The sequence below is a fragment of the Taurulus bubalis genome (genome assembly GCF_910589615.1).
Source record: "Taurulus bubalis genome assembly, chromosome: 11".
Lineage (NCBI taxonomy): Eukaryota > Metazoa > Chordata > Actinopteri > Perciformes > Cottidae > Taurulus > Taurulus bubalis.
Window position 1 is genome coordinate 20,277,127 of NC_136599.1, and position 25,528 is coordinate 20,302,654.

The following is a 25,528-nucleotide window of genomic DNA, read 5'->3' on the forward strand; positions in this document are numbered from 1 at the left end:
AACCTAAAGGAAAACAGGTACACGGTTATCAGAAGATCTGTGACGCTTGAGAATCAGACGGGGAAGTAGTGAAGCGGAAGAATTAACACAGACAAGAGAAAAGAGACATATAGCATTGTAATACACTTTCCAAGGGAACAAAGCAACCTATAATGGAAGTACTGAAACAATGAATGATTGAGAGAAATACAGGAGTAGTATAGTAGAGGGAAGAAGTAACGCATGAAAAAAGCATGAATTGGTATGTGGTGGAGCTCAGGGAGCCGTTGGGGAGGATGAAAGTGGGCCGTACAGAGGGGCATTGTGGGATTCAGCTGCACACTGGCACTGGCTCTCTCTCTATCTCTCTCACTCACACACACACACACACACACACAGTCATTCACACGTAATATATTATTATGTAGTATTCATTATGCTGATTCGCAATGAGATAAATATTCTGTGTCATCCAGTGATCACACAAGAGCTGCAGACGTCCTTCCACACTGTGAACAGAACTATAATATAATATATATCATGAAAGTGACATGATAATAGAATAGCACACATTTAAGCCAATCCAGGTTCAAACTTGATTTGTATAACCTCAAGTTTGATGTGAGGAAAAAGTTAAATAATAATTGAAGCGCCTTTAAAAAAAAAAGGATAAAAGTTGACAATTTTTAAGTGTGTTAGCATACTGCAAAATCATGTAGGCACAGACATTACCAAGTCATGCTGTGCTTTGAACTGAGCGAACTTTTCACCTCATTTCCATATAATGAAATGAGAGGGCAGGTCATGTGAGCAATGTGTTTGTTCTCACATCCTTTCTGACGAGACCGAAGAAGAACACAAGATAAATGAATAAAGCCTGACCTCACTAGTCGTTAACATGAAACTAAAATAAATCAGCGCAGAACGGTTAACGGTCAGACAATAAAGACCTTCTCGATGAAATCAGTGTCGAGGTTAACCGGGTCTGAGCACATTTATGAGCGACTGGGTGATTGATATAACGCAGGCATTTGCCTCTAAAACGAGATGCGTCCATTTACTGAGCTCCCAGTGGGAATCATCAACGATTCATTTCATCCCCTCTAATACAGCCTTTTAGAATAAAAGCCCTCACAGCCACTTCCATTGGAGACAAAGCAATCATTAAGGGGTTCCAAATGACATTTAGTAACAAACGGCCTCTTTTATCTGGACTTTTTATTTTTTTAATCATGTTCTTTTGGTCATTTAAAGACAGTGACTAGGCATGTTACTTGATGCATTGAGACTCATGAAAAAACAGATTTATAGTCAAATGTTAGTTGTCTAGCTGCTAATTGTAGTGCGAGCCTCTCAGCCTTAATTTAAATGCTGTGATGTCTGAACTGAGTTTGCACTCGGCACTAATAGCGCTGTCGTGGGAAAATACAACTCTTCATTGCTCTGCTTGTACTTCAGCATAAAAGCGACGTCATCATTTACCAGTTTGTATTTGCAGCATGAGCCGGCCTTCATTGTGGCCCAGAATATGAGGTGTTATGCCGTTTATATAACTGCCCAGCTCGTAAAAGTCTGCGGGTGATATATCTAGGATGAAAAGCCCATTCCAATGCGTCCGCTGCTGGTCTTAAGACTATAATGCGGAACTGAATGAACAGACATGAACACGGTGGTTTAATATCGTCTCTCAGGGTGTGCTTTGACTTCATCTATTCGTCATTAGGACGTTAAACTTGGATCTGGATCATTGACCGTGCTTCTCACTGCATGTACCATCTATCGGATTAAACCAACGATCAAACATGAAGCAAGGTGTTTGTCTTGTACTCTCTCATAATAAAATAATTCAATGTTTTTAATATTATTATAACATAATAACCGCATGGGCTCTACTCAACCATGATGCAGCTACCAGATGGCCGTTTCTTTACTGTTGTGCTGTTTTCATATCAGACACCGGGGAGTTGGCTTTCGTCGTAGTTTGACTCTTTGACAATAGAAACTTTTAATGAATGAATCCCCTCAGGGGGAAACGATCTGACTTTATAAGATCACTTTATAAAAGATCAGTTCCTGCCAGAATGCCGATAATTATCTTTTGGGCTTTATTTGATTAAAAGACCCCCCCAAAAAGTTCCTGCTGATAGAGATAACACACTTTGTAAACTCAGCGGAAAAAACAAACCCCAGCATTGAACTGGTTCTGTTTGCACTCGCAGCGCACGGACCTAGAACGAACCTCTGGCTTGAAAATGAAACGCAATGGAGCCGCGCTTTATCTTCTTTACCTGAACACAGATTAGTAACATAAAAGATAATCCTCTGAGCAATATCCCATGATGACAGTTTCAAGGTGGTTGTGCTCCGCTCCATCAAGATCTGGTTACAGAAATGACTCACAGCTCCAGCTTTATTTTGGGGGTCATATGTTTTAGTTGTGTTCTCTTATTAACCTGTATATGTTTTTTTGTGAATAGTGTGGGTTTTATTTATTCTTTTTGTGATGTGTGTTTTTTATCCGTCTATTCCTTTAATCAAAACCAGTTTTGCCTTTCGGCAGACCATCAAAGCTGCGTTACTTCAACATTCCAGTTTACCACGTACCTAAAAAAAAACATACAAAGCAGTATTTGGAGCCAAATGCAGTATTCTCTCACGTAATTCCTATTTGCTAACGCGCTGTATTTAAAGCGTTCAGCGGGACATTAATTCCTTCATCCACGCACTTTCATGGCACACTTGGCACAGCTACTAAATTCCATCCCTCCCTCCTTCTTCGTCCTCTCAGGTGGCGAAGGACGTGTCCATCCGTCTCCACAGCCAGCTGGACAGCGTGGAAAAGAAAAGGAGTCGCCTGGAGCAGGAGAACGAGGAGCTGAGGGTGCGCCTGCAGGACCTGGAGGTCGCCAAACAGGTCCTGCAGCAGGAGATTGACAAGGTAGGATGTGAGTCTCATAGCGGTGCTGGGTTCAGCAGGGCTGCTAATAGATACGGAAATTGTTTGATGGAGCTGGAAGGCTTCCTCTCTTGATGCAGAGGTACTGTTGCTATTATTTCTTTCTGTGTGCCAGAAAGCTGTAACATTCCTCTCAACAAACAGCGTTAAGTTGTGCCCTTGAGATCAGCATCCATTTCACTGCTGTGTTGTTGAGTAAACTCTCTTTTTATGGATGAGATTATGGTCTAAATGCAGATTAAAGTGTCTGTTTGAGTTTGGACCCAACCTGGAAATTTCAGCCAAACACTGAGGTTGAGGCAGATCCTTATTTAGACCGTCGGTCTCTTGGCTTTTGGAAGAAAACAATGTTTACTGTTTGCCCGCGGGCCTCAGGAGAGCCCGTCTCTACTCGCAGTGTTGACTTCAATTCTGCCTCTTGGCTGCCACTCCAGGGACTTTTGGTTTCTTTTCCAAGTGAAGCCAATAAAGCACTACAATGAAATGGGAGAATGCGACTTGATGTCAGGGCCAGTTTGTGAGAATAATAAATAAGTGAGAATAAACAAAAACAGAGTTGCCGTTGCACTCCTTCCAAAGGAAAATACATTAATGTAAAGTGGTGTTACGCCTGAGTTAAGCCTGAGTGACCTCTCTGCTGCCTCCCTCTGGAGCAGTCCAATCTCAGGGAAAAGTATCGCAAGGCCCCATCTTTCCGCCCTCATCTCTCTCTCTCCCTCTCTCTCTTGCTTCTCCTCATTGTCTGATTGGCTGATGCTCATGGCCCTGGCCCAGGACCAGGCCCCTGATGTGGGTCAGGGTTGGATAGATGGGTTGGCTCTCTTGGCAGGAGATCTGGGTCCGTCGGCCCCGGTCTGGCTGGACTGTGTGTTCCCTCCATACAATTGCCAGTGTTCTGTTTGTGGATGGCGGGGAAGATGGCTGAGAGGGACACTCTATGTAAAGTAACGGCTTACTTTGGTGCCTTCCTCGCTCACTGATGACTGTAAGATAGAGTGCGAGGCACATTGGTGAAAAATTAATTCCACATTGAACATTTACCACCAGTCCTGAGTTTTGGATTACTGACAATATGAATGAGATTGCAGATACCAGCAACCACGCCGTATTGATTGTTTTATCTCCTGCTCATTGTGAATAATCCTCTTTCTCTTAGTGTTTAATAATTGATTACATTAACCATTACCATTTGTTAGTGGTTAAATGCCTCCACCTAGTATTGGCTAGTTAATTTGTTTACATGTGTTTTGCAGTTAATGCACCCACCTTGTATTCCCATTTCCAAGTATTATTATTTATTTTTTTATGAAATCCTCTACTTTGACAATACTCTAGATTTATGTTCTGGCCACATGTTGCTGATGTTGATGGTTTCCCTCAATTCACTATGGCAGATGGATGTCCTTAAATACTACTGTCATCAGCCGCCAGTGCAATGGAGAAGGAGCCGGTAGTGAATTCAAAACACGTTGCAGTTGGGATTTAAACTGATGGATGATTTTTTTATTTTACAAAGTGTTAGGCTTTCTGCAGTGGATGCAACAGAATTCTAAACTCTGCGCTTTCAATAAATGCTCCTTGGGAGTTGTAGCTGACTTCTCTCCTGAGATTTTTATGTACACAGGCTTGCTTTCACCTTTTCTATTCGAAGAACCACATAAGTGTCTCCTCTTCTGTACTGCCGATTCAGCGCTTATCCGACCCTTGAACCGCCGTCCGTTGACCGACCGTGCGGGGGGTTCTCTAGTCGGTTGGCTGTCTGACTAACGCGGTCTCATAAGCCCTGTTCTGGGCTCTGCCAGCCCTCCAGTGAAGGGGATTCTTCTCACAGCTGATACGGTTGAGGGAAGCGTGTGTGTGTGTGTGTGTGTGTGTGTGTGTGTGTGTGTGCTCATCCACACAGGAACGTCTGACCTTTGATAATTCGGTAGAAACAGGACAATTCAAAGAGGCCAGAAAAACAGGAAGGAGGCCTTCGGGTGGAGACGTGGATGCAGACAGAAGAACCCGCAGACGATGAAGGAGGTGGTGATTCACAGGTGTAAAAAGAGGGCGTGCATTATTGATCGTGTCCTGGTGGCGGCTGCAGGCCTCCCCCGTCCGTCCTGATATCGATATTCGTTACAAAGCACAGCTATGCAGCGTTCGTCTAGACCTTTATTCTGCCGCTGCAGGCCGTCAATGCTTTTGTGGGAAGTGGAGAGGGATTAGTTTCTGCAAACACAACAATCCGAATGCTTTATGCACAAAGCTAAAAGAGAAACCGTTTCAGTAATCTCTAAATTGTCCTGGGACCGTGCACCGAGTGGCGCAAATTTAAAATAGAGAAATGCATTTTTCTAAATGATATTTATGAAGTGATCGACAAAAAATTGCCTCGTAATGCACACAAAACATGTTGTAGCCAGAAGTTGTGACACTTTGTGTACACAGGAGGCGTAACGTGAGCAGCATGTCAGCAGCAGCAGCTTCAGTCCTCCGTCTGTCTCCACAGGATGCGTTCAGGCACAGCATTAAGAGTAGGTCATCTGCGTTTTCAAACTGCGGTCAGAGCCCGACCCGCGATCACTGTAGTTACAGGTGTAAACAGGAGAAAATAGACTTAAAAGCGTGAGTAATGTGCTTCAGGTCTTGTTTACGTTCGTCCACTGTGACGTTAGCAGACTTGTATTGTTTTTTATGTTGCAGGTCTGCATTGTTTGCTATCTGTGAAGCTGTGTTCACGTCTATTAACTCATTGTCTGCTCGAGTCTCTGTATAATTAGCACACTGTGATCACACACACACACACACACACACACACACACACACACACACACACACACACACACACACACACACACACACACACACACCACCGTCCTGTGGGTAAAGAGACAATCAATGCAATTAAATGGAATGGGGAGAAGGGAGGTGTTCCCTCTCCCTAATTTTCTCTGTCCTATTCTCATTTGCTCCCTCGCTCATCCCTCCCTCACAGACCAACTCCTGCTTCCCTCCCTCCCTCCATCCATCTCTCGCTCCCTATTTATTATCACCTTCTCCCCTGCTGCTCCCACAGAGACCCAGAGGAATGCTGATGCAGGGATTTCTTTATCCCGTCTCCCTCTCTTTTAAAATCTCCTCTGCCCGTCTCCTCCTCCTCCTCCTGTCCTCCCATTTCTCATCGCCCTCTCCCTCCCCCATACCAACTCCCGTTCTGCCTCTCTCACTCACACCTCTCGGATTTTTGTCCTCCCCCTCCTCTCGTCTCTCTCTCTCTCTCCTCTTCCAGTCCTTTCCAAAAACATAGACCGATTCATTCCAGCTGTTTGACCTTTGAAGGAGGTCAGATTTGGTGGAGAGAGGGGGTGAACGGGTGAGAGTTACGGAGGGAGAGAAATGGTCTCTGCAGAAATAGATGGGAGAGGTTTTGCCATGTGAAGGTGAGGCGAGGGGGGAGGATGATTGAAGGGATGGAGGAAGATGGGATGCTGGGTGAGATAATGAAGGAGTTTGATGTGTAGGGGATTTTAAGGGTGAAGTCGAGGTTGAAGTTAAATTTCAGCAGCCTGCTATAAAAAAAAGGACACACGATTGCAGGCAAAACATAAAAGAAATGTTGTACCAGGCGCAATATATGTGTTGCCGCATATTTAGTGTCTTTCCGTTTGAATCAGGTTCAACTGCTGTTTTAAATGTGTCTCTGCCTCATGAGTGACGATGGATGCAAAGAGGAGAATGAAGAGGGCGGGGTGTGCGCTCATGAAGTGATCATAAACTGAATGAGTGAGGGACTTTGACCTTGTGAGGATGGATAAGAGCATCCGACGTGTCCCAGCTGTGTGACGTGTCATGCTTTATTGGCCTCACTCCCCTTTCCTGTTTCAATCTATAGCGAGCACGGGATGTGCAAGCAAAGACCGCTCGCAGTCACAATACGTGGGTACGTGAGTGTTAGATACATAAAACGGGAATGTTTCTACAATAGAACGACTGTAGTAACGTAACTTAACCTCAAGGTCCTCGAAGCCTTTTTTCAGCTACTATGATTTGGTGCATAAATAGAACACAGTGTAAACGCATGAAGATGCAATGTTTTTATTGTCCAGTAGGAGTTCACAGTTTAAGTACACAAATGTATATATTATACATTGTGTCAGCATTAATTAACCTGTTGGTACTTTTAAAGCTTCTTTTAGCCTTTGAAGATCGCACCATGGCATTGTAGAGTCAGGAGTTCAGTGCATGCCTTTTTATAGAGCTTCTGCTTCCTTCTCAGGCTTTTCTATATGTCATGCTGCCCTCATCCCTCCTGGCTTGAGCCTGTAAGCTCGACAATAAAACATCAACATTTCATACTTTTGGTAACCAGCAGAACGGTCCGACATGAATTCCCATCACTGCTGTCTTCTTGCCAGACAAAACATGCTCACGCTTTGTACGAGCTCTTGTGTGCTGCCATGCTGAGTCCCGGCGCTGCTTTGCTCGTACAGACTCCAGAAGAGCTTGTATTCCAGCTGTGGTCTCACATGCCTCAAGGTGACCAAACACAAAGGAGCAATCGAGAGATGGAGAGGGTTAATAAAAGCACAGATAGTAGACAGACGGAGGGGTGTGAAATGGAGGGATTGGTTGAGCTTGAAGTATTCCTGTTATTGAGAGACAGGATATGAGGAATTAAGAGAGAACAAAGAAGAAAATGATAGGCCTGGTAGAGAGAGAGAGAGAGAGAGAGAGAGAGAGAGAGAGAGAGAGAGAGGTAGTGGAGAGAGACTGTACCATGTGGAGTCTTTGTAGCAGGGCTGGCAGTCGAGGAGATAATGGCCTTAATTGAAAAAAACAAAAAACATGGACTTGAGAGCGAAGGGGAAAAAGCAGCATGTCACTCACTAATTCTCTTTTCTCATTCTGTAACTCTTTTCTAATTCCTTCTTTGTTTTTCAGCCTCTTTTCTTTGTTTCTCTCTGTGTGTGTTTAATTCCCATGTTGCTCCTGAAGGTCATTCATTCCAGGGGTTTTCTTTCTCTTTTTCTCTTTCTGTGTGGTGTGTGTGTGTGTGTGTGTGTGTGTGTGTGTGTGTGTGTGTGTGTGTGTGTGTGTGTGTGTGTGTGTGTGTGTGTGTGTGTGTGTGTGTGTGATAGCATGGTGATTTAGAGTTAGTCCATTGAGGATGATAAGGTCACTCTCTCTGCTTGGGCACATACATAAAGTGGACATGTTCATGCTCTGTTTCTCTCTGGCGTTGACGCAATCTTCCCATAATGCATCTGCTGTTACAGGAACACACTTGACTCTGTGTCTTTGTCAGAAACGGGGATTTCTTGAGAGAGCTGGATGTGGTGCGGCCAACCAGCTCGCCGGAAATGGTGGTTGATGTTGGACGATCCATACACCGTCCAAAGAAATTTGTATATACATATATATATATATATATATATATATATATATATATATATATATATATATATATATATATATATATATATATATATGTATATATATATATATATATCCAAAGTTAGCATTTTGAATTCTCGAGATGCACTGAAGAATAAGTGCCTCATGGTTTTTATAGGACAGCACTGATATGCAATGGTCCACAGGGGAGACATTCTTTATTCCGAGGCGTCTGCGCTGGGTGACAACTGGAATAAATGGGCGCCATGTTGTTTTAAATTGTATTGATGCGCAAAAAACTCTTCACCACCTCTGACGCGTAAAAGCATTTCTTCAAATTCCCCAGCGAATCCACTCGCGGTTGTCTGATTTGAAAATGTGCGTAACAAAACAAGGCGGATTTGAAAAAAGCAGTAAGGGTTCTTCATCTGAAACGTGTTTCTCTGTAGTGCCCTCGAAAAGTCCCACAGAAAAAAGTATCTACTAGTGCAGTGATTCTCAACTAGCCTTTGCCTGAAAAAAAAAAATCAAATATATATATATATATATATATATATATATATATATATATATATACATATATATATTTTATCCTGTGGTTTTATTTGTGAGTGTAGTTTTTTGTAGTTTTTTTTCCCTCCATGTTGTCAGCAGCGTGTGCCAGGTTGGGTCAAACCATCCTCATATGAGGGAGACTCTGGGTTTTTAGGATAATTAAATTAAACAGCCTACTGAATATAACATTCACAACTGATGGCGCTGCCTGCACAACAGGAAAAAACTCTGGGGTCGTGAGGAGAATTGAGTGCTGCTTAATTTACTGTAAAGCACAATGTTTTCAGTATTTACTGATGAGGTAATCACGAGAAATGTTGTATATATGAACCCTTTTGAATTGCACTTTTTGTTTAAATTCATGGAAAAGCTGCTCCTCAAGACAGTGACTTTTTCCATAGTAAAGTGTTTGTCATAGATTCAGTGAGTGTGTATTCTCAGTTAAAGTTAGGTCATTTGAGTCTTTTTTAAACGACTTCTTAGTTGTTGAACTTTTTTGTCTGTGCATGAAAGCTGTTGAGTCTGTTTCAAATTGGCTGAAGATTCTGTATTGTTATGTATCTTGTACTACCTCGTGTCCTGAAGATGCACTTTTGGGTTTTTAATTCAAATGCAGCTAATTGAGTGTAAAAGGGAATAGTTCCCTCTCTAGCATCGCCACCAGCTGGTCGGTTTGGTTTATCATTAAACTTGTTTTTGTGTTGGCATACAAATTCTGTACTATCTCAGGTTCAAACTGCACCATCTTTTCATTAAATACATTTGAGAAGTTGAGTTGAGAATGTTCCTCGATTTGGGTCGCGGCTTGTCATTCAGGGGGGATGGTGGGTCCCGGAGCCAGACCAGAACCACTGCACTAGTGTATGCTACTTTTTGCTAAAGGCTGAAGGGTACAAGGCCTTTTCAATACTCTCTCTCTCTCTCTCTCTCTCTCTCGCTCTCTCTCTTTCTTTTCTGTTTCTCTCCCTTCCTCCCTCCCTCTCTCTCTCTCTCTCGTATTCCCCAGTTACTGCTGAAGGAAACTGTTCCCTGTTATTTCTGACTTTCAGGAAGTGCTGCCTATTGTTTGTAGCGAGTTGTGGGATGTGGGGCAAGGGTAGCCAGAGACTTTGCTGTGTGTGTGTGTGTGTGTGTGTGTGTGTGTGTGTGTGTGTGTGTGTGTGTGTGTGTGTGTGTGTGTGTGTGTGTTCTGAAGTCAGGGAGTTCACCCTCATGCAGGTTAGTCTGCACTGGGCGTTAATGTCTATGCCTATATTGAGCGTTCACAGTGATTCCCGCATGCATCTCTACATGGGGGTAATTTATGGACAGGCAAGTGTGACGTCCTTCAGCAGCAGAGGAGAGGAAAGAGAGAGAGAGAGAGAGAGAGAGAGAGAGAGAGAGAGAGAGAGAGAGAGAGAGAGAGAGAGAGAGAGAGAGAGAGAGAGAGAGAGCAGGAAGGATTCAGGGTTAATGGAAGGTCAGTTAAGCTGGTGTGACAACTTGATTGTAAAACCAGGGTGTTTGTATTTAAGGCCTCAATTAACCCGTCGAACTCGTGGCTGCTTTAACTCGGTTTTTCACTCCCCTTGTTGCAAGCTCAGCATATTCACAGAGTGGGTTTGGCTGCCCACCGTACACCAGTCTGATTCAAAGGGTGGAAAATCGACTCAAAAAAAATGGTTGGAATTACCGTTTATTGTCATTATTGATTCATCTTTCAATTAATGAGTTATTCACAATAGTGGAAAAAAAGACCATTTACTTTGTCTCCAAGGGGATGTGATGTCTTGTGTTGGCTTGTTTCTGCTCAAATAATTACAGAAACAATTGATCAATTAGCAAAATAACTGCAGATTAATTTTCTTCCTGCCCATAACCCATGATTTTGAAGACAATGTGTTTCTAATACTTCATATTCATGTATTTATAAGTGTAATGCATTAAGGGTGCTCCAGAAAAAAAAGACAAAAAAAAAGAAGCTATAGTGCTGTCCCGTCAGCCTTAGATCTTACATTTTTCAACCTGAAACTTGGACAGATGTGCGAATATAATATATACATAAAATATATAGTAAAATAGAGCCACAGATGCCGCTGACTGCTGTGATGCTGTAAAAACCTGACTTATCACAGTGATGTAATTCAGCCAAACCGTCGAGGATCAATCATTCATTGGTCGAGTCCCATTTCCCCCACTACATTTCTACTTTTCCGCAGCCTGCAGGTAATGCCGTGTTATTTCCCTCGTGGTCCATATATGTTGTCTGTCGGGACGCGAGTGTCCTTAAATGGGTCAGAGCATCATAGCAGCCCGGGTTTAAACTAAGTTTTATCTGGGTCAGAGTGATTGATTAGTGAAGATGGTCTTAGAAGAACAGAGAGGGGAAAGCAGCCCCACAACACACTCGAGACAGGTGTGTGTGTGTGTGTGTGTGTGTGTGTGTGTGTGTGTGTGTGTGTGTGTGTGTGTGTGTGTGTGTGTGTGTGTCAGAGAGGAAGACAGTCGGATGAAGAAAAGTTAGCTTTCATTACAGCTGCTATAATCAGAAAAGTCCATGGTGCAATTGATTTTTCATAGCACATGTAACAAGATATGGATGAGAGAGAGACAGAGAGAGAGAGAGAGAGAGAGAGAGAGAGAGAGAGAAAGAGAGAGAGAGAGACAGAGCGTTACAAAGACGGAACTATAGATTATATGCAGTCAAAAGAAAAGATAGGAGAGATTGATAGAGGGAGAGATGATGAAAGAAAAAAGAATGTATGGTGAGATGATAAGCTAAGAGACGGAGCAGGAGAGAGATGGAGAGTGATACGGAGAGAAAACAATAGACACGGGGAAGACGGAGATGAGTGGCAGATGAAGAATGGAAAGAGATAAAGAGGAGGAATAGATTCAGAGTGAGTGATAGAAAGTGAATACAGTGTATACCAAAAGAAGAGGGGCAGCAGGATGTGGATGGAAAAGGCAGACAGACACACAGGAGGTATACAGGGGGTGTAAAACCAAACAAAAGAATGTGGAAGAAGAGACAAATGTCAAGAGAGAGAAAGAAAGAAGAGAGGGGCTCAGGGGAAGGCACAGGGAATCTTGCCAGCAGCATTTCTGGGTTGACGGAAGCCTCACCGGTGCACACACACACACACACACACACACACACACACACACACACACACACACACACACACACACACACACACACAAACAGGCTGAGGGAAAGCAGTGCAAGGACAAACCAAAGAATATTACATCATCTGCGACTCCTTTTGTGTCAAACTAAGCATGGAGACAATCTGCCAGCTCTGAGAGACGTTTCAAGTATGTTGTCCTCCTTATTAACGAGTTGGAAACACATCTCAGATCAAAACAATGCAGTGTGACACCACCACTAACTACATCCTCCGAAATGCCTGCACCTTTTTTCACCTTGATTGGAGGTGAGGATTTACTGCGGGACTTTTCTAAAGGATACCTCCAGTAATGAGCCTGCAACTGAGGGTGTATTGCATCTTTATTATGAGGCCGTATCTCTACCTCATGAACAAACTCCCCAATTTGATCATATAAGAAAATATTTAGGTGCACCTTCTGCAACTTAGTTAGCCGGTTAGCACAGCGGAACACTTAGCGGCTAAAGAGACAGACGCCACCCCCGGGGTTTGGTGCTGGACGAAAAGCGGAACCGAAGGAAAGAGCGAATGTTGGACTTGACGATCGTCGAGAAGAAGCGTCTCTAAAATGAATGCTGAGGTTTTATTCACGAGCAGCATTTAAGGAGGCTGCAGAGATGAGCGAGTTGGCTAATTAGAGCGCGGATCCAATGTAATTGTGCCTTTGGTAACTACTTTGTATGTAGGAACATGGTATAAACAGTTTCCCGGTTGAGGTTATGGAAACATTGCCACCGGGGATCAGAGATGGGAAGTGACTGTCTCTGATTTCAAGGTTGCACACTTTGTGTGATTCCCAAACACCAGTCTCAACCCAGCATAGAGCACAGGCAGGAATCAGTACGGTTGCCTTTTTCAAAACAGAGAAAGAAAAAAAGAAACATTTAACCGTGCGGCTTCTCAAATATGTCTGCTGTTCTCTCGCGAGCCCAGAGGAAAAACGCCACGACTCTCTGACATGATGATGTTGAGCTGATGAGCGCTGCCTGCGTTTGCCTCCGCCTCACGCTCCCTCTCCTCACCGCAAACATTTGTGTTCATACTTTAAACAGTTGAGCATCCTTTTCGGGGGCCCGGAGGCGGCGCAGAGGTAATTTCATGCCTCAGTAGCTGGAACACAAGTGTGTCTGAGTGGCCCCACGCACTGAAGGGCCTTGAACTATTCAAGTCACTGATGGAGACACTGTGAGGTGACAGGGGAGTAATAAACCTGTGAAAACACAAGAGGGAAGGGGAAGAAGAGAAGATGAGAGGGTACAAGGAAGAAGGGAGGGATGGATGGATAAATGGAAGGATCTGGCGAGGGAGGGATGAATGTGTAGACACAGTTTGAGTGATAGAAAGCATGCAGGGAGGAAGGTCAACACAAACTGCGTGTTGTCAAGACGGTGTCTTCAAATTGCTTGTTTTGTCCGCCCAATAGTCCAAAACCCAGACATGTTCAATTTCCAATCATTTAATAGAAAGGAAAAAGCAAATCTTCAGGACGATCCAAGATGATCCAAGTCTTTTCTGACCTGTACTTTTGATTTCTGCCATTGTAAAAGACCTGATTAATGCTCCCCCTTTGACTGCAAGACACTTTATTTGAGTGCTTCTGCATTACCCGAGAATGAGTCATAAATGATGCTGCAAGGCTCTTATCTTATCTTTATCTTATTTGGCGTAAAGCTCACCTCTCTGAGTCGTCCCCTGGTTAGGAGCCAGTTTGGAAACGCTTTGCTGAAACACTCACAGGGTTCTCATCTGTTGGGATTCGGCTTCAGCTTGAGCATTCGCTCAAAGACACAAAGCACTCAAATGTCAAATATAATTGCTCCCACGTTTGTCTGCAGCAGGTGGAATATTGAAAGTTTCATATTGTTCCATTGTTGCCTCGAGTGTCAGCAAGTCTGTAAATATCAAAAGGTGCAAATCTGCTCCTTTCAGTCATCTCTGATGTATATGAAAAAGTACTAAACAAGTCTGTGTTCATCCAGTAGATAGAACACAAGCTAATCACAATTGAATATATATATATATATATATATATATATATATATATATATATATATATATATATATATATATATATATATAAAATGATATGTAGTCTTATTTGGTTTTTGTCAGGTAAATGGTCCTCCAGAAACCCGAAAGCAGCCAATGAAACACCCATAGGAGCAAATAATAGCCTACAGTATCATAGAAGTATGATTTATATATATATATATATATATATATATATATATATATATATATATATATATATATATATATATATGATTTATATATTGACATAATGGCTTGCTGCATCAACCTCATTCATCATACAGAGAGATATATATATACTATATATATTGTCTTCTGACGGGCTTTTTTTTAATAACCACACTATGAAATAAAAATATTAATTGTCCCTATAATCAAGATTGGATTAACCTGAGCAGGAAACCACGGCAATTTAAAACAAATTCCTGCTAGGGCGTGGGCTCAGCATTCCCAATTAAGAGCCGGTTGTGAAGGAAGGCTTTAAAGGGCAGATGGATGGAGGTTAGATCGGGAGTAGATACACTCAGTGATGGATGAGAGGCTTTAGGCAGTGTGTTTGTTTGTCCAAAATGGAGTCGATGGCGAGAGAAAGAGAGTGAGAGAGGAGGAGAGAGAAAGAAAGAAAGGAACACTGTTGGCCAACAGACACCTTAGAGGCGCCTGTAAGGACAATACTGTACACACTGAGTGAAAGAAAAGAGCAGATGGATGAGGGAGGGGAGGAGGGATGTCTCTCTCTCGCTCTCTCTCTCTCTCTCTCTCTCTCTCTCTCTCTCTCATCCATTAAAAGGTCTGCAGCTGTTAAAAGCTGGCTGGAGTGCAGATTATCTCACCTCCTGAATGGGGGACGGACTGGGGTTTGTGAAAAAGGTTCCACTCTGGTCTCTGTTGGGAACCATTGTGTCTGGAGATGAACACACGCGCACACACACACACACACACACACACACACACACACACACACACACACACACACACACACAGACACACACACACACACACACACACACACCAAATATGCAGCCTATTGTATGTGTGTGTGTGATTATCTATTGATTTTCCATGCAGTCTGGAACGTATAGATACAATTTTCCTCCCTCGAGATTGTACTTTACTTTCCTTTGTGTGTGTTTGCAATCAGTTTTTTTTTATCTATGTAAAAGTATAATTGTGTGTGTGTGTGTGTATGTGTGTGTGTGTGTGTGTGTGTGTGTGTGTGTGTGTGTGTATGTGTTGCACACAGTGAAGCTGAGCGGCTCATGAATTATACATGAATTATACGTCTTGATGTCAGTGGATATCTGCTCAGCAGACCATTAATACTGCTACTGTACTGGTCTCTGCTGTACACCACTATACAGCACCTGTGGGGATCTGTTTAAACTGCTGGTCTTGGAACGAACAGTTAAAGATAGATAACCAAAATAGGAGTTTATCAGAGTTATTGATTATTTTTTAAGGTTTAAATGAAATGAATGATGTCTGAGTTGCATTTAGCTGCTTCAGTTTCAGGGCATGCCGGCTCACTGTCCCACTGCCATGGCTTCCTTTAACCTCTTGAATGGAACCGCTGTTAATGTTATTAATATTACCAGTGCATAGTGGCTAAATCAGAGTCATCAGCTATGTTAAAAACATGTTGACGTTTACCATGTGCCCTGTATTAGCTCAGCATGCTAGCTTGCTAACGTTTGCTATTCAGAGCCAAACGCTTCAAGTGTTTAAAACACAAAGTGTTTCGCCAAAATCAGAAAAATTAATCTGGGGACGATGAATCTTTGTTCCACATTTCATGTAACTCCATCCAATAATTGTCTAGATCAAAGGTTGGGGACCGACCAACAGACCGTCCACAGAGCCAAGCGGCTAATAGCGCGGCTAACCATGCAGCCCACAGAGGCACTCCTCACGCTATATATGTAAGACCGTTGAACTGGAACTCACCGCCACACGCCGTGTTTCTTTGAGCCACACTTGAGCCATGTCGAAAAAACAGGACACAAATCTTACTGCATGTTTAGTCGCCGGATTATTACGATTACATGTTTAATTCGCTTCTGTAGAGAAACGATACGAGCACAAACACTGACCCCGTTCCACTGTGACAGTCATAAAGATTGTCCCGGCGTCACATGAATGAAACCTGCCGGGATAATTGTTAATATGCGCAGCGGCTTCTCGCCCGTCTGTGGTTTCTCTGCTGGTTTCTAACCGTCGAGCAGATGAATGGAGGAGGCCGAAGGCAGCAGAGCTCGAATCAATACAAGCGTTTGCATTTTTTAAAAGGACAGAGTGCCTTTGAATTTAATGGCTTCACACTTTGCTAAGTGAAAATGCCACACTTTCCATTCAGCCCCTCTGGTGCGAAGCTGTGGGAACAAAACCTGAACGTCATCAGCAGCTCCCAGTCTGGTCTTTGGTGGTGGAGTAAAGTCTGGCTGAAATGCAACAAGTGTCGTGTTTAGAGGTTCAAAATCAACGCCTTGAAGTCAAACTGAGTTTCAGTGCGGAAATTCTTCACGTTCAGGTCGAAAAGTAACCAGGTTGTGTTCTTGGTGGTCTGACCTTTCACTTCCTCATTAAAACGCAGCATTTGACCTGATCTGTGCAATTAGATGAGACAAGAGACAGATATTGCAGTGATTTATATGACACCGTGAGGATGATGGATGTGCATGTGGCCATTACCTGGCAGCACCGGCAGCCAGGTAATGACCACGTAACAGGTGTAAGGTACCAAGCAGTTTGCAGAATCCCAGTGTTTCCTCACTATCTGGTCTAATGTCCCTGTTGCTGGTTAAAAAAAAGCTTGAAAGCAAATTGAGAGCATTTTCACTGGAGGAACTCTAAACACTAACACATGTGAAATATAAGCTAGAGTTTCATATTGCTGGGAGATAATAATAGCTGGAAGGCAACTATTCTAAACAAATCACAGGTTTGAGGGTTCGTTCTTCTCCACTGCAGAAATAAACAACATGTTTAGTGAGGTCATTATCTTCAACTGTGAGGTTGAAGCACAGCCAGGGATTTGGATGCATTGCCTACAAATAAACCATGTGGAGGATGAGGAATAACATCTAGTTTGTGGTCGTTCCTTCAAGCTAAAAACACTCTGTCACACAGAAAATAACCGAGTAATCGTAACTCAGCTTACTGGGTTTTCCGGAGTTTTCCACTGCATTACGGTTAATGTTTTCCAGCAGCAAATCCAGGGAACCAGACTTCACTGTCCCACCGGCACCGCTTGAATGACAGACGGTTTCCGGGAAATAACCAAAACAAGAATCTAATTAGTCCGAAAACAATGTCAGAAGTTTCAACTGAATGGAGCCGTTCCCCCACGAGGCGGCTCGACTGACCTTGCTGGTGTTTATTGCCGGTGGACGGGAGGTTTATGGGCCGAGGGTGGATGATGGATGTGGAGGTTTGCTGTTAATGGATGGTGAATGTGAGCTCTGCTGTGTATTGACGTGGCGCTGAAACGCTTGGCTGCATGGAGCCACGGCGAGGAGATAAGCACGGGCAAGTCAGGAAAACACACATCCAGTCGAGGCTCAAAGTGCTCACACTCTCCTTTCTCCTCCCCCTCTCCGTCCTTGTGTTTCCTTTTCCTTCCCTCCTCTCCTCCCCCCTGCCCCGTCTTTCCGCCGTGGTCCCAAAGTGACATCATCACCGTGCTGCCGTTCTGGGTGTTGTGATGTGGAAGTGGAGACGTGGAAAACGAGGAGCTGGCACCTCCCGCTGATGCACGTCTGGCCGCACCGCGGTTACCATGGCTGCATTGGCGGTGTGTCGCTTGTTGCTATGGCTACCGTGCTGCTGTGATGTCCCACAGCAGCTGTAAGGAGGGACAGAGAGAGAGAGAGCAAACCAGAGACTGGGCGTGCTCTGAAATCAATCTGATAACTTCTGTTTTGAGGTCTCGATGATGCACATGATGCTGCACATCCTCTGTTAGCGTTTCAGTTCTTCAAAGACATCACATTTAACAAGCGGGTTTACAGCGCGTAGGAGCCGCTTTATTTGTCTGACCATGGAGGTTCATTCTTGACCACGGGGGACATGGAACGATAATAAAGTAATCAACAGCCAAGGCTCACCTAATAGCTTGTTACGGGGGTTTCGATGTTATCATCATAAGGAAGCTCCTTCAAGGAGAAAGGATGAAGTATGTAGTGTATTTGTTGCTGTCTAATTTAAATATACAATTATTTTGCGTGCTAATATAAGCAGACTAGACGCAGTGGACATTGCCTTCATTGATGTTCAAATACAAGCAGACTTTGTTGTTTTAGATTGGAGTATTCTTCTATACCTCAAATAAATGGAAAAGTGTACAAGTAAGTGGTTTTTTAATTCCATTTGAGACCTTCTAAAGCTATATTAGACATGAATGTTTGTTTTGTTTTACAGCAATTTATTCTTAGAAACATTGGAATTTTAGCCTTTCTTTAATGAGGAACAAGTGCTGAAGGGGTAAAACGTGTCCTGAAGGGATTCAATGCTGTACTCATCCTTATCAGCAACACACATCAAGTGTAATGAATTAGCTGCCTCATCAAAGCAGGTTTCTGCTACAAGATAAAAGGCCTTTAGTTCTCCCAGAGAGCAGCTCTCTCACGACCTGGAGCGCATGAGGACATTCACTGAGACAGAACGTAATTGTTGCTCTGATTTTGAAACCTGATTTCCGATACAACGGAAGCAGAACACGAACATCCACGTCCACGTCCACTTCCACGTCCACATCCACGTCCACATCCACGTGACGGTGGCTCATTCACTGCAGACGGTGAACCGTGGAGAAGTGCGTTGGCCTGTGATGCAACGGGGATGTCGTAATAGTTTGATGCTCTATTATTACTAATGCACTTAATTCTTTGATGTTCCCGGCGGCAGCGACTTCTCGATAAAGGCGCTCTTAAGCTGTTGCCCCGGGCCCGTTGTAAAGGGGGAGGAGTTACACGCCGATGGAGAGGATCTCCCCGACATGTCTGCTCTCAGTATTTCAGTATTCAGTATTCCATAGTCGTAAGCCTGTGTTGCATAATTCAAATTTCAGAGTTTCCCCTTCCACTTTCTATTCATTTCTTCTTTCCATTCATTTTTGCCACCTCTTCTTTTCCCCATCATCTTCCTCCCATGTCCTCCTCCTACCAGACATCAGGACCAGTTTGTGTCGGTGGGAAATAGTGGGTTACAGGTAGTAAGATCCGTGTATACTGTCAGTATTTCTCTGTCTGAGCGGGTTTTTGCGGGGACTCTCTAATGAACAAGAGTAGCAGGGAACATCTCACATTGTTCACCCCCTCTTGTTCATTGCGTCTTTGTTTTACTGCCGGTGCGGAAGTAGCTGTAATTGCACATGCAACCTTGGTTCTCGGTCAAACCCACGTAAATGTCAGTGGAGTGGAGTGGAGAACAATCGAAGCGAACTTCAAAGGCTGATTTAGACAAATTATATGTTTGAACGGGTTTCTGTGTCATGAAGTCACGTTTACTTTTAGATCCATTTTTATACCAGGAGAAAAAAAATATGATCTTCTTTTGATGAAGGCTGTATTTTGACACAAGTAGATGCGTAAATCCAGTTTACAGACTGTCCAGAACGGCCCGTAGTTGCTGCCTGTATTGATTGGAAAATACTTTATTATGAAGGTTTGTAACTATTACAATCATAATATATCTGGTAAATATTAGAAGTAATCGTCCACCAGATACAGACGTATGTGACGTATGTAACGGTTGAACCTGAATGCACCATAACCTATACCCATATCTACTGTGTGTCTGCTTTAAATCTCTCAGTCCCATCTGTGTATGGAATCTGCGTCTCCGTTTCCTAACCAGTGAGTTATGTAACTGGGAATGATGAACCGATTATGGTCCTTTTGATTGCGCCGATGACCAAGTTACATAAAAGATGCTGAATGGCTGTGGCAGTCTTTTCTGTTCGGGTCAGGACGAGGAGCCGCACGAACGTTTTTGTCTGCTTTGTCCTATCGGCCTGCGTGAGGCAGCACTCAGGTTTGGTTTGAAAAGCACGATCTGGCATCAATACTGATTTAATCAAGATATATTTATCACCATCTTAAACCTCTTCTTTGGCTTCAGACTGACTGTGGTAGAAACGATTTTGAATACAATATTAATTGAGATACTGGTTCTTAATTGTTTTGGAGAAATGATAATCAACATCTTATCGCACTTTTGCCGGATTTTAGACTACTTTTACTATTATATTGTTTATATGTGCAGAAATATAAAGTTCCACCGCCTCAATTAAAGCACATCTCCAAATATATTCTATTGGTATTGCACCCAAGCAATTAGGCCTTCAGTTGTGTCTTTTTAATTGAATTGTGTTTTATATAGATACTGCTGGAAAGTGCAGCAGCACTCGGGGAACTTATTATTTTTCTTTCATCTTATTGTCATTTCTCTCCAAACAGATTATAGAATAATATAGTTGGCTTTAAGTTTTTGCAAATGGTCTCCAGAGACTAGAAAAGTACCCCAGATATTCCGTCAAGGCATAGACGAGGCATCACATAGTTCTTTTCTGTTTCATCTTAAGTGTTGTTATATTAGTGCTGTATTACATTGCACTCCACTGCCTGTCAATCATCTGACTTCCACAGAAAGAAAATGGAGGTTTGTTATTATTTACAACATCAAATTAGTGTTTAGTGTGTAGTGTTTAGCGTCAGGTTAACAGTATTAAATGAGAATGTTTTGTAAATGATTAAGTAAGTAGTAAATGACGATTGACGTCATTCATCAAAGTAGTAGTTTTTTTAAAGAATCCAAATCCAAACTTAAGGTATCTTTTCCAGTTTTAAACCGAATCCCACAGTCTTCATCCCCAGATAGTCTGCTCAGTAGCAGTTATGATTTAGGACATCTTGTCCACGCTTCAAAACATTGAAAGAGATCATTTCCCACTGAGCGAACTCCTTCCACGAATGCAGACCTTGTGATATGGTCGAAAGGTCTGGAAAAATCCAGTTATGCAGATCTTGAGAGAATTAATTTTGCATTGACCTGACTTTCTACCCCTAAATCATACATCATAGGCACAATGGTGCTTTAGAAAAAAACAACTCCAAAGGATTTGATCAAATTGTCCTTTTTTTGAACATTCTCAGTATTATAATCATTGCAATGATTTTTTTATTAGTTTTTCATAAGCCTGAACTCGTCATCCAGTGCAGGAACAATCACCGGCCGGTTAAATGGGGCCGAATGGAGCGCTGGGTATCTGGAGCTGGACCGAGAGAGAAGCTCTAATGTAATCACACAGTGGCTGACCGGCTGGTGGGAATAGATAGAAATAGGGGGATCATTATGTGGCGTGGTGGTGGCGGTGGGACTGATTGTGCAAGTGCCTAAAGAGAAAAGTGCCTTCAAAGGTTCCCTGTGTGAACAAATGGAGAGGAGGGGAGATTCTGTAATGTAATTGCATTTGGGCTCATTAAACGCAGCAGCAGGTCAAGTTGTACAGTGTACATGTGACTCTGCGTCGATAAGCACAAATTGTGTCTCACCGCGTTGATCTTGGGACGTTACTCTTTATTAAATGACGAGGCCACTCTTTTATCGAACTTGAGACCGCTTCTCGTGGGACACTTTCAATTTGGAACGTGCCACCTCGGTTCGATTTGGTGGGAAACGCAAACTGATGGGAACTTAATTTTGGTCAAAACGGATACCCCACACTACCGACACCAACCAATGTGATGCAGTGGCCATGAGTGGTCTCATTGTCCTGTGACAGTTTAATAACAGTGCCCCAACAATGATGCTACGAGCAGCATGTTCAGTGCCTTCCCAGTGAGAGCTATAATACGGCAGTTTAGGAATGCCGACGCTTTCACTGAGTTCATTTGAACTGGATTGAAACAAAATGAGAAACTGGGCAAGGCGGAATGAATATGGAGAGAGAAAATACAACGAGGCGGGGAGAAAGTGAGACTGTCGAATCAGTGGATTTCAAGAGAGCGATTAAAGGATAAGTGGAAAAACGTGGGGACAGAGGGAGCTTGAGCAACAGTGATAAAGAGAGAGAGAGGTGAAGGTGGTGTGGAAGGACGAATGGGCGAACCTGGGGTCGGAGGAGAAAAGAAAAAAAGCTAAAAGTGTAGTGATGGAACGAAACATATGAGATAAAATGTAAGAAGCAAGAGAGAGGGGTGTGTGAGGTGGAGGGGTTGGACACGCTCAGTGGAGTGGATGACTCTTGGCTTGCTGGTAGAGGACACTGGTGGACCATTACAGAGAGCGCCATTCCCACGAGACCACACTCGAGCTCTCAGCTGAGTATTGGTTCTAATAACAGGGGACGAGATTGGGATCATTCATAAGTTAAGGTTTCGGTTCAGAGGAATTAATGCATGTTAACGGCTGGTGGTTCGGTTTCTTTGGCAATGTACATTGGTAAGCCTGCACGATATAATGAAATAGATAAAAGAAAAATCGAACAAACAGTATGATAATTTAAAAGATTTATACGATTCATCTTCTTTTGGGGGACGACGACACAATCTCCCTTTTTTGGAATAAGTATAAAACTTCACACAGAGATCTTTGGACAACATAAGCTTATTGGCTTCCCTTTGCTCACTGGAAATAATGCTCCATACCGCTCCCCCTCAAAGCTGCGTCGTCTGCCAGGATGTGAAATTGCGGCGTTGGACGCACAAATCACCCTCTGAACGAGTCCTGTTGTCAAGCACTGTTTTGCTGAAGGTTTGTCCTGATTAACTACAGCACACCTCCCCTTCACGGTCGCCTGCATTCGGCTGCTTTCACACAGCGTTCTGTGCCCCTCGAAGAGCCGTCGCCAGGTTCAACCATCAACATCCCCACAAAAGGCGGTTCTTGTACGAGAGCACCGTCTGAAGAGGCAGCTGTGTGTCCCTGCCGCTGTCACCATGTGGAAACAGACTACATGTAGTTGAAAAATGTATGAATCACCCACTTTTTTCTCTCCCTCAGACTGATTATGAGTATCCTGATGTCCTACTTCCAGCACAGGCTCTGTGTGTTTCCTTGAATAGGCTTTTTCTCCTAATTAGCACAAACATCCCGGACTTCACCCATACGTGATCATAATTAGAAGATAACTCTACTATTAAACACTCGCTGTTGGAGGTTCCTCACAAAGTTAACCGCTGTTTCTGTGGTATTTTGTTATAATACGATTCTTATCACAAAATGTTGACACATTTTTAATGGTAGTTAAATAAATGGATGACAAAAATGGGTAAAGCACCATGAAAAAAAAAGAATGAAAAAAAAAAAAAAAAAAAAAGCAACCTTATAAACACCCTTTTCAAAACTAAAACTGTGCTATCTCCTTACACCCTAGAGTGGAACTTACTAATTACATTTTAACATTAAAGGTAATTTTAACCATTTCAATTTCAATTGATTCACTCGCTGGGATGAAGTAGATTTGCATGCACTTGGTTTCGTAACTTTGACCTGTGAACTTGCGGTTACTGTAAACTATCTTCTCTGCACAACAATTATTTACATACATTATTTACATTATGTATAAATGTAAATAACAAGAGTCAGACATAGTTATTGTTTACGTTTGGAAGTCGGAAATGACGACATCCGAGTTGTCCTGAATGCAGCCTTAGCGAGTCGTCTTTCAGTCAAACTCTTGATGGAGTGACGAACAAACCTGAGACTCAAGTCTGATCCGGACCCCACATCACTGGGCTTCTGGGTACTGAAGTCCTTTGGTGTTATGTCATTCGGACAGCCACCTCCTGCTGGCAGACTGAAGAGGTGCTCTGCGCTGCGTTGCCATGATGTGGGCCAAGAAGACTCATAAGAATCATAAGAGCAGGGAGGAAACTCTGTCGTTGACTTCTCAAAATTCACCTTTCAAATGCGTTCATATATTTTTAAAAGCCATTAAGGGTTTATTGAACAGAAATGGATGTCAGAGTGATAGCTGCCTGTTAAATCGGCTGTTAACTGCAGACGAGCCCTCCGGAGTCTGGATTTATGACCACGGTGGTGATTTCCCTCCCCGAGATGTCTTTGGGTGCTCGGAGCTCTCCCTCCCAGGATTCCCTTCCTCGCTCTCAGAGGCTTCAGTAGAGCTGGTTTGTGTTATTCTGTCAAACTGCAGGTCGAAAATTAATGGCTACCTCGTAGTTGGTCCCAGTAGCAGTGGAGCAGAATGAAATGGTCTGTGTGTGTGTGTGTGTGTGTGTGTGTGTGTGTGTGTGTGTGTGTGTGTGTGTGTGTTCCTTCCCCAGGCCTGAATCTCTGCTAAAGGCTTCACCCAAGTAATTTATTGCAACCGAGACAGACAGAGACACACTGCCCTCTAACTATAACTGTTATAACTAGCTGTTAAGACTCTCACTGCTGCAAGATTGAAGTGTATGTGTGTGTGTGTGTGTGTGTGTGTGTGTGTGTGTTTATTTATACCCAAAGGCAGTAAAGAAACTATTTTCTATCAGCTCCCTTCCTTAAATAGAATTTGATCCTAAATGAAAACAGTTGTTCTCCAAAGTTCTTTCACAAAATAAATCATTGCATTCGTGTGCAGGTTGCACTCGTCTCGCTGGTTGAAATGCCATTTTGTTTCACTACATTATTTAGGCTTCACACGATGTATGCCCCCTCACTATTCTGTCGATTTACAGATGTGGAACCAGGGTGCCCGCATGCTCCGGGTGTAGCTGGCGAGCTTCAGTTTTCAATTTATTATTTAAGCAATATAAGTAAGAACGTATCCAATGACTTTGGTGTGTTTAAAGTGAAAGCCGTTGCCAGAACCCAAAAGAGACCAGTCAGCTTATTTTGGCGTCTTTCAGCTCCTTGTTTTGGTTTACTTCCTGTTGTCGTTCACTCCTGTCGCTTTACTCAGACATATTTGGACACAAACATTAGATGTTATAGAGAAATAATTTAATGTAAGTAACATGTCGTAATAATGAAGAACCTACTGTCTCTCAGTATTTCAGACCTCTTTTTCATGTCTCCCGCTCCGCTATGAGATCTGTGCTGCTCCAAACGTTTATACCCCATTGCAGAATTGCGCGGTGCACAACGTAACGTTGCACACAACACAACCACAACCGCGTCACACAATGATCTCTCGTTCATTATCGTAGTTTATCAGTGATCGGGGACGCTGCCTGTTCTCTGCCGCTCCCTCCTAATAAGTTCAGCCAGGCAACGGGTCGATAAGCCGGCCTGTTAAAAACACATTAAGCTCATCCCCTTACTCGATGCCTGTGTTCATTTGTGATTGGTTGTGTTTTGTGCCACAATAATCAGGGACACGGCGGCTTGTAGCTCGGTCAGATCAGGGCAAACGGTGCCCTGTGGAGAGTATTAGTTTACCTCACTGTACACCCTGTTGGTGGTGTGAGTATCAAACATCGTCACTAATTCACTGTCTGTGGAAAGAAAGAAGTAAAATATTTGCAAGAAGTAAAACGTT

At 43.1% G+C, this 25,528-nt stretch overlaps 1 protein-coding gene across 1 annotated transcript in view; it reads left to right on the forward strand.

The window, feature by feature from the left end:
* mtcl2 (microtubule crosslinking factor 2) overlaps window positions 1-25,528 on the forward strand; it is a gene marked incomplete at its 5' end in the record, with an annotated part of 77,558 nt that overhangs the window by 15,062 nt on the left and 36,968 nt on the right. The window contains one exon of the mRNA XM_079225856.1: window positions 2,768-2,917. Coding sequence (XP_079081982.1) covers window positions 2,768-2,917 — 150 coding nt within the window. The remainder of the gene's footprint in view (window positions 1-2,767; window positions 2,918-25,528) is intronic.